A 10,310-nucleotide genomic window follows, 5' to 3' on the forward strand; every position below is an offset into this window, starting at 1 on the left:
TCCTGATGCGGTCTCCTCTACACTGGGGAGACTGGGCGCCTCCTAGCAGAGCGTTTTAGGGAACATCTCTGGGACACCTGCACCAATCAACCACAACACCCTGTGGCCCAACATTTCAACTCCCCCTCCCAATCTGCCGAGGACATGGATGTCCTGGGCTCCTTCACCACCGCTCCCTCACCACCAGACGCCTGGAGGAAGAACACCTCATCTTCTGCCTCGGAACACTTCAACCCCAAGGCATCAATGTGGACTTCAACAGTTTCCTCATTTCCCCTACCCCCACCTCACCCCAGTTCCAAACTTCCAGCTCAGCACTGTCCTATCTGCCTATCTTCTTTTCAACCTATCCATTCCATCCCCCTGACCTATCACTTTCACCCCCTCCCCCACTCACCTATTGTACTCTATGCTACTTTCTCCCCACCCCCACCCTTCTCTCATTTATCTCTCCACCCTTCAGCCTCTCTGCCTGTATTCCTGATGAAGGGCTTTTGCCTGAAACATCGATTTTACTGCTCCTCCTTTACTGCCTGAAGTGCTGTGCTTTTCCAGCACTGTTCTATTCTAGCCTCGGTTTCCAGTATCTGCAGTCATTGTTTTTACCCTGTGCAACTCATATGCTCCGCTTGCCGCACTTCTCAATATATAAAGCCAGCTGGAGTGCCTGTTTGATGGGCTTCAGCTAGTCAGTGCTTTTGCATGGTTACATCATTAATCCCACATACAATAGTCTCTCAAAATCTCATTAAGGGTTAAACTAAAATCACATGTCTCTAGCAGTCAACTTAACCTTGTCAAAGATCTGGATACAGATTCCCTGGTTCTCAAACTGCCAAATAAAACTGATAGTACCTGAGAATTAGAGGTGGTTTGTGGTTGTAATATTCCTTAACTAAATCCATCATCTCTTCAAAGGTTTTAGAATCTAGTACTTTGGAGAAAACTAGGCTCCTAATAACCAAAAAAGCTGCAGTTCCATAAGCCGTCAGGAGAATTACTCATTGCATTTCATCTGCCCCAAAGTCATTGTCCCAGAAAAAATAATGCATTCTTTCCACACACTTGGGCACAGCCTTCAACAGCAGGATCAAATGAGTCAAGCTTCCCAAATAATGATGCATGAAGCCAGAAATGCTTACCCCCAACTCAAAGACGACTATTGTGAGTAAATTTCTTCAGGAGTTTGCTTTTCTCTCGTCGTCACTAAAATAACTCCAGACAAGCCTGTCACCATATCACCTGTTACTTAGACATGGAGAATCGTTGACACTGATCCAGCTCTTAGAGTAAGCAGGATGTCTAATACTCCTATTCTTATATGTCAGCCAGGGCTCCTTGATTGGGGCTATTAATCTGGTCCAATCAAGGAACTCATCTTCAAATGGCATCCACCTGGCTGACCTCATTACAATCACTATAGTATCATGAGCAAAATTTGCTACAATGCAATTGGTCACTTCATCACCATCATTAATATGGATTGTAAATAGTTGAAGCCCCAGTATTGATTCCTGTCATCTTGCACTACTTATATACTACTTCCAACATCATGAACTCTTATTTTCTGCATGAATGTTATGTGGCACATTACCGAATGTCTTCGAAAGATTCATATACATCTACTAGTTCCCTTTTAACTACTCAATAATATACTAGTTAATTTGTCAAACACAATTTGTCTTTGACAAAACCATGTTGACATTACTTGATTGTATTATGATTTTCTAAATTTTCTGCTGCTACTACCTCCTTAATAATTGTAGCATTTTCCCAATGATTGATATTAGACTAACTGACTTATACTTTCCAGCTTTCTAATTCTTTCTAGAGATGCTACATTTGCAACTTTCCAATTCACTGGGACTTATCTGAATCTGGAGAATTTTGAAAGATTACCATCACTACATCCATGATTTCTTTAGTCACTTTTCAGGTTATATGCTATCAGTTTTTTTTCCACTAGTAATCATAATTGTTTTAAATTCATATTTCCTTGTTGTCCCTCTTGTATTTTTTTTACTATTATTGAGATGCTTTCATATTTTCTACTCTGAAGGTAGAAACAATTTTTCACTTTCATATAATACAAGTCCAGGTTCCATTCTAAAAATTTGAGTGTATCATCTAAGCTGACACTCCAGCACAGTACTGAAGGTGTGCTGCATCATTGGAAGTGCAGTTCTTCAGATGAAATGCTGAACTGAACCTCCGGATTAGCTACTATGCTCATTTCATTACAATGGTGATCAAATTTCAGAAGTACTTCATTGCTTGTAAAGCCCTTTTAGGTCAATATAGAAGGAACAATAAAAATAAGCCCATTATACTTCAAAGAGGAAATCTCTTCTTTGCATGAGATAGAATTTCATGAGATATTGTTCCTAATTTTTAACCACTGCAACCAAATGCTCTGACTCATTGGAGCAGTTCAAAAGCTTACAGAGACTTGTAATCATTCATCAGAACACAAAAAGCAAAATGTCCTTGATGCTAAAACCGTGTACAAATCAGATTTAATAAAAGCAAAAGCAAAGGATATTGCTTTTCAAATACAGCTTTATCACCAGATGAACTCAACATGACTGTACCTGTGGAAGAAATTTATCTGAAGCGATACTATGTCTTGCTAACACATTGGGCAAAGCAGGATTAGCATATTCAAACTGTGGATTGTAGGTGAACTCAGATTTGAAGAACTTGATCTTCTCCTTTTCTACATTTGATGGTTTAACAGCAGTCAGGATGCAGAGTCTACGAGTGTTGCTTTCACCGTCTCTCCCTTGTCCAACCGATAGACTGGACCTCTGCAGGCTTGAAAAGTAAAGTCTTTTTATCTTACCCTTTGGCCTTTGGGACAGACCGATTCCACTTCCCACCACTGATATGCCGAGTGGAAATTTTGAATCACTTGCAACCAAGTTACCCATGAGTAATGCAGTATGCCCACTTCCAAGACACCAGTCCTTGTCAACCATTGGCACAGAGGAGCTAGGGGTCCGGCGTTCCTTGTACCGCAATACAGCTGAAGGCTTGGCAGATTTTCGGTGCTTTTTGTGATGGCTGGATGATAACCGTTTTTTCTCTCCCTTTGCTGGCAACAAGACATTGTAACCATTGTTTCCTGTAAATATTTCCTTCAAGATGCTGACAGAGACTTGCTGGAGATCTGCTTGGCTTGGGTCACATTTTTCAGAGGGATTCAAAAGAACTGATTTTTTGGCTAGTTCCAATTCTGGCCAACGTAGTTTTTCTGCAGAGATTGGAAAACAAAAAGGGTCAATGTAACTTTGCATGAATTGGCCCTCATTTGTGGACTATTTCCATATATGTTCCCTGTAATTAGCAAGAGTAAACATCTCAGTGATAAACTGACAGGAATGCAAAAGGGAATAGGTAAGCAGGATAATGCTAAGTTTCCCTTTAACTACAATTGCACAGAAGAATAAATTGTTTAAAACAAGCTAAAAGCACACATATTGACTATCTCCCCTTGTACAATTGTCTTCAGTGCCGAGGTTGGTTCAGTTGAGCCCAGCTGTTCCAGAATCATGGTACATAGCGTTCCTTGGAGACCAGCATTGCAACAGAGTAGTGTTGGGGTAGGAAAGGAACCCGGACCTTCTCTTTATCTCATTAGCTGTTGTACAAGTTTAAACGATAATAAGTGTTACTGAATAAGTAAGTACTTCAATGTTAGTGAATGGGTAGCATGGTATAGTAGGTAGGATGGGCATGGAGAAACTAAATGGAAGGGTGGGTATGCACAAGAGACAGGTGGGAGAGTGTGGGCATAATTTCAAGGGTTCAGGATATAATTGGGATGGGGAAGGTGCGTGGTCAGTTCCAAGAAACAATTCAAAATACATTCTCCAGCTCATTCCCAAGGCCACTATTGCCAATTTGATCTGTATAATTTATATGAATTTTAGAATCACGCACAATTATTCTGTTTTTTGTTTTACAAATTATAATTCCTGCTTTTCAGTATACTCTGTGTTACAGTGTAGCTCCTGATAAGGGTCCTGTAAACTAATCCCACTAAGGCGGTCTTTTTTCTGCTCGGTCTTAGCTGCATTTGATCTTCCAGTATCATTCCCCCCTACTGTACTGATCTCACTCGTTACTAACAGTGCTACCCTAGCTCTTATTCCCTCCCACCATTTCTAAGATGTCAAACTCCCTTGAACATTCAGTTTCCAGCCTCGATCAGTTTTCAACTATCTCTCTGTAATCACAATTACACCTTCCCATTTATTTCTAGTTGTGCTGACTATAGCTCTTATCTTATTTAAAATGCTGCAAGTATTCAGATAAAAGATTTTTAACAATTTTCCCAACTCTAGTCTAATTTGGTGGTACACTGTTTCCATTCCTGTCATGCTTTGGTTGTCATCATCCATTTCATGAGATTTCTTAATTGCTTTCTTAAAATCTGCCCTATCTTTTGCAGCACCAACTACCCACCTGTCCCTAGTTATTTAATTTAAAGCCCTCCCTTCAATCAGGACACTGGTCAGAGCATGGTTCAACAGAAGAGTTTGCTCTTTCACTATATGCATCCACTGCCAATGAATTGAAATCAATTTCTCCCATATTAATATTTGAAGCATGTGTTTAACTCTCTCTTCTTAATTACCTTATGCTAATTTTGTTTGTGGCTCAAGTAGTAATCCAGAAATTATTACTTTTGTGGTTAAGCATTTTAATTTAGTCCCGAGCTGCTGACACTCCCTTACTGGAACCTTGTTCTTAGTTCAAACTGTGTCACTGGTATCCATGTGAATCAAGACAACTGGATTCCTCCCCTTCCATTTCATGTTCATTTCTAGCCATGAGAAGTCGTTCTTAACACTAGCATCAAGCAAGCATTATAGGCTTCAAGACTCACTTTTGCGATAGAGAAAAATATTTACTCACTAACTATACTGCCCTCCACAATGGCTACATTCTTTCTTCTTTCCCAATTTGGATGATTTCCAATCTATGGTGCTGTGGTCAGTTTGCTCAATCTCCCCGCTCACAGAGGTTTTAAAAACTTGATATCAGATGGATAGATACTATGTGTGAGCTCGTTCCAGTGCTATCTTCTGTACCAAACTGAAGTACTTATCCTGAAAGATTGACAATTTCTGGGGTCAATGTGTTCAGGGAACTTTTTTCCCGTCCTGATTCATTGCAGTGTCTGATAACTGGACAGAGTTCTTCAACTCTGAGCTAACGTTTCTCAAGCTGTAGATGCTTAACTATAACCGTACTTGCTGTACATCACAATGTGTCCAGCAGCTCCCACATGCTACAGCTGAACTACATCACACACTCTGCCAACTCAATAATATTTTCTTTAACTGATCAGGGTTTCATATTTTGAACTATGACTTAAAGATTATTTGTAGTTATATTTAGATTAATTAGTTAAACTATAACTTTAACAAAGGGCTTATGACTTCCTAGACTTTGTGCAAGCTACTGTCCTAATCCTAAGAAACTATAAAATTCACCAACCTATCACCAGCTTCTTACTTAATTAATATCCCAATTCACAGGTTTTTCTGGTTGTTGTTCCACTTTGACCAATCCGCAAGTTGTAAAGAAAATCATAAAATCTCTGCACCAAATGTTCTCTTCCACTAAATTTCAAAGTGAAACACCCTACTGAAATTGTATTCTGTCATGTTAGTCTTCATGGTGCTTAGCTTTTTAGTGCAAGTCTTCTGGTTTTATACTTGCAAAGATTTAAAAGACATGGAGCAGCCCTTGCTGACCAAATAAAAAGTTCAACCAGATTATAAATGAACTGAATAGCCGCTGCCCACGACACAGTTTACTTACTAATTTGTAGCACCGTGAAGTAATCAAGTTAAGGTTAAAGTTATGTGCTAAATATAAACTCCAACTAGATTTTAGAGAAGGACAAAGCTTTAAATTTCTTGACTTACCAAAAACCCCAAGAGAAGCAAGTACTCTATTAGAGGGAGCAGTACTTTGTATTACTTACTAAAGGATACATGATCAATTAACTGAAGGATTTTTTTACCTGTCTTTTATATCGTAAAGATTATTTTGTTAGGACTGTAGTACAGTTAATTCCAATATTATAATGACGAACACAAATGAAACAGTTACAATTATGCTACTTGGACTAAAAGGACTATCTGGGTGAATATTTCTGGGTGAAAACCCAGAGATAACAAAAGATATGGTTAAGGAGAGACTGGATATGCTGAGAATTTTTTCAGTGGAGTGTAGGAGGTTGAGAGGTCACCTAACATAGGTTTATAAAATTATGAGGGGTATAAAAAAGGTGAGCAGCAGGTGTCTTTTTCTCTAGGGTGGTGGATTTCAAGACAAGGGGGCATATTTTTGAGGTGAAAGGAGAAAGATTCAGACAAAAAAGACATGAGGTGCATTGTTTTCCTTATACAGAGTGTGGTTCATGTGTGGAATGAATGTTCAGAGGAAGTGGTGGATGCAGTTACAGCTATAACATTTAAAAGACATTTACAGAAGTACATGAATAAAAAAACGTTTGGAGGGGTATGGGCTGAGAGCAGGCAGGTGGGACTAGTATAATTTGGAGTTAAGGCTGGCATGGTCTGGTTAGACTAAAGGGTCTGTTTCGGTGTTGTCTGATTCTATAACACATTACTGATGCATAGCCTGTCATAGGGGTAAAATAGGCTGCCCTAGAGGTAGAAACATAGAAAACAGGAATAAGAGTAGACCATTTGGCGCTTTGAGCCTGCTCTTCCACTCACTGTGATCATGCTGATCATCCAACTGGGTACCCCGTTTCTCCTTTCACTCCATACTCCTTGATACCTTCAGTCTCAGAGCTGTAACTCCTTCTTGAAAACATTCAACGCTTTGACCTTGTACGCTTTCTGTGGCAGAAATGTCCACAGGCTCAAAATTCTCTGGGTGAAAAAAACTCCTCTTTTTCTCAGTTCTTGATGGCCTAGCCTATATTCTTAGACTATGGCCACTGATTCTGGACTCCTCGCTCATCAGGAATATCCTTCCTGCATTTACTTTGTACTGTCCTTTCAGAAGATGGTTTCTATATGATTACCCCCTCATTCTTCAAATCTCCAGTGAACACAGTCCTAACCAAACCAGTTTCCCTTCATATATCAGCCCTACCATCCCAGGATTCAGTACAGTAGTCCTTTAGTACACTGTCTCCAAAACCGAAACATCCTTTGTCAGATGAAGAGACCAAAACTATGAAGGATATTCCAGTTGCAGTCTTGCCAAGGCCCAGAACATCATCCCTGTTCCTATACTCAAATCCTCTCATTATGAAGGCAAATATACTTATTGTTTCTTCACCACCTACTGCACTTGCACGCTTAGTTTCAGTGATTGGCATACAAAGTCACCCAGATTTCATTACACCTCCCCCTTTCACAATCTATCATCATTCCTAAATTAATCTGTCTTCCTGTTTTTTTCCACCAAACTGGATGACCTCGCATTTATCCACCTCCCTCTACCATCCATTTGCCCGTTTGCTCAACCTGTCCAAATTACACTGAAGCATCTCTGTATCCTCCTCACAGTTCAAGTACTTATCCAGTTTGCGTCATTTGTAAAGTTTGAGATATTACATTTAGTTCCCTCCTCTAAAATCATTAATATCAACAGGTTGATCCAAGCACTGATCCTGGTGGGTAGCCACTTGGAAAAGAACTTTTTTATTCCTACTCCTCATTTTCCATTTGCCAACAGTTCCCTATCCATAGATGGGAAACTGGGAAAGCACAGCAGGTTCCCCGTTTATGTCAGTGCATTTATCCTAATTCCATGTGCTTTAATTTTGTGCTTTCAACTTTATTGAAAGCCTTCTGACAGTCTGACAAAATAATATGCATGGCACCCCCTTATTAATCCATCAGTTATATCCTTCAAAGATTCCAGTAGGATTGTCAAACATGATTTCTCTTTTGTATATCCTTCCTGACTCTATCCGATCCTATCACTATTTTCCAACTGCTATGAAACACTTTATATTGAACTCTCGCATTTTCTCACCACCAATGTCAGGCTAATTGGTCTAAAATTTTCTGTTTCTCTTTGCCTCCTTTTTGTAAAAAACAGTTGAGGTTAAATAGCTACTCTCAAATCCACATGAACTGCTCCAGAGTCTACAGAATCTTGACAGCCAACCAACCCGTCCATTATTTCGAGGGCCACTTCTTTGAGTACTCTGGGATGTAGATTATCAGGCTATGGGATTTATTGCCCTTTAATTTCCTCAACACCATTTCCCCAGTAATAATAATTTCCTTCAGTTCCTCCCTCTCACTAGACCATGTGTTCTCCAACATTTTTGGGACATCGTTATTTGTACATTTCTTTGTGAAGGCAGAACCTAAGTATATATTTAATTAGTGTGTCATTTCTTTGTTCCCCATTATAACTTCAACAGTTTCTGACTGTAAGATATATACATTTGTCTTCCCTAACCTTTTTCTCTTCATATATCTGTGGATGCTTTTACAATCTGTTTGTACAACCCACAAGTTTACTCTCACGCTCTACTTTCCCTCTCCTAATCAATCCCTGTTTCCTTCTTTGCTGAAATCTAAACTGACCCCAATCCTCATGTCTGATGCTTTTTAGGCCAACTTAACCCCCTTCCTTGGATCCAATATTACCATGAATTTCCCATGTTCGATCGGTCCACCTTTCTCATTTTAGTTTTGTGTCAATGGAAAGTATAATCATTATGCTGCCTCCAAACTCTTTAAACATTTGCCGTTGCCTAACGACCAGCACCCCTTCAAATAACGTTTCCCAATTTTTCACAGCTAATCAGCTTCTTATATCGTGATATTTTCCTCTATTTAAGTTAAAGGCCCTAGTCTCAGAATAAACTACGTCAATCTTCACGACGAATTCTATATTATGACGATAGATTAGAGGTAAACTCGTTTGGGGATTAAATATGGCAGCACGTAGCAAATAATATAAATAAATATCATCAGAACTATTCATTTTAATCTCTGCACTATTATTTGGCTAATAACAGAACAGCCTAGTCAATCAAGTGGAAACGTGATGCCTGGAAATGTTTTAAAGACAAACGCCTCATTAAATATTATTTTAAAATATATCTTCCAATGTTCAAGCTGTACGAAAATAAATCATTGATTAAACAATATTCCTAGGTGTCTGCTTGAAAAAAAAGCAAAAAGAAACGTTCTCAAAAATGGACATGATTGAGATCAATGACAAAAAGTTGACACCATCGACAACTGCAATGCGGCAGGTGTTAAGTCAGACTTTCTCGTTAAATGTTCCAAGCAGTGAATAGACGGACCTAACCTCCCCGCGCTCTCACTACAGTAATAACTGGATATTTTGCTCAATGTCCCCGCAGAACAGGAAGTGACACGTACCGGTTACTCGGATTGATTCCAACATCCCTGATGACCGGCAATTGCAAGATGAAACCACCAGAAGAGGATGGATCCCGTTTTATACTTTTCTTTCCAGTTGCAGAGAAGGACAAAAATAAATTGACGGTGCACAATTTCTATACATACATATATATGACAACAGTGTCATCAATTCGACGCATCGTCACGAAAGACAAGCAGCGGGCTTGTAATTTGCACTGAACTCCATCGTGGTTAAAGGAGCTTTCACCATACAGTGTGTACCTGGACAGCCTGTGTTCGGCTCAGCTCCGCAGAACTGCCGCAGTCTCCCAACTCCTCCATGGCGACTGCGTCGCCGACTCCTCACCTGTCATTCTCACGTTCCGCTTTCCAGCCCCTGCTCTGTGTTCCCAAGGTAACCCTCTGTTTCGTCATAACCGACGCTATGTGACGTTCGTCACTTGGGAACATCGCGTATGTTTCTCATTGCAATGGTTACCTTCAACATTAAACTCTAGTTTAATAGAAAATAACATGTTGGAAATCCAATGTTTGTAGACGACAAGCCAATACGTTCAGGAAAGATGGACACTCTGACTTCGTTCCACCTCCAAATCCAAATAACGAATATTTTAGCTGCCAATAAATACTATTTAAACCATTCAAAGGAATGCATTCAGGAATTTTCACGGTTGCATAATGTTATAGTAAGAAGGGTTAATGTTATATTGCCTCCGTCCATCCAAATAATGTCACAGATAGGATAAACTGCGCATTTCTGGAGCAATCAAAGGGAGCAGGTTTACAGTGTTTACTAACTGCCTAAGATACTAGTAATGTTGCCTGGCCAAATGTAGTTGTATTTGCAGAAAACAAGCGTTAATGTCATCTAAGGAAAATGCTTCTTCGGTCAATAAACTCCTG

At 39.6% G+C, this 10,310-nt stretch overlaps 1 protein-coding gene across 1 annotated transcript in view; it reads right to left on the minus strand.

The window, feature by feature from the left end:
* Positions 1-9,759, minus strand: part of matcap2 (microtubule associated tyrosine carboxypeptidase 2) — a 45,881-nt gene extending 36,122 nt beyond the window's left edge. The window contains exons 1-2 of the mRNA XM_060850036.1: positions 9,405-9,759; positions 2,592-3,253 (exon numbers count right to left, since the gene is read on the minus strand). Coding sequence (XP_060706019.1) covers positions 2,592-3,253; positions 9,405-9,429 — 687 coding nt within the window. The 5' untranslated portion in view covers positions 9,430-9,759. The remainder of the gene's footprint in view (positions 1-2,591; positions 3,254-9,404) is intronic.
* Between the last annotated feature and the right edge of the window lie 551 nt (positions 9,760-10,310).

This window comes from Hemiscyllium ocellatum, chromosome 34, assembly GCF_020745735.1.
Source record: "Hemiscyllium ocellatum isolate sHemOce1 chromosome 34, sHemOce1.pat.X.cur, whole genome shotgun sequence".
In the NCBI taxonomy this organism is placed as follows: Eukaryota; Metazoa; Chordata; class Chondrichthyes; order Orectolobiformes; family Hemiscylliidae; genus Hemiscyllium; species Hemiscyllium ocellatum.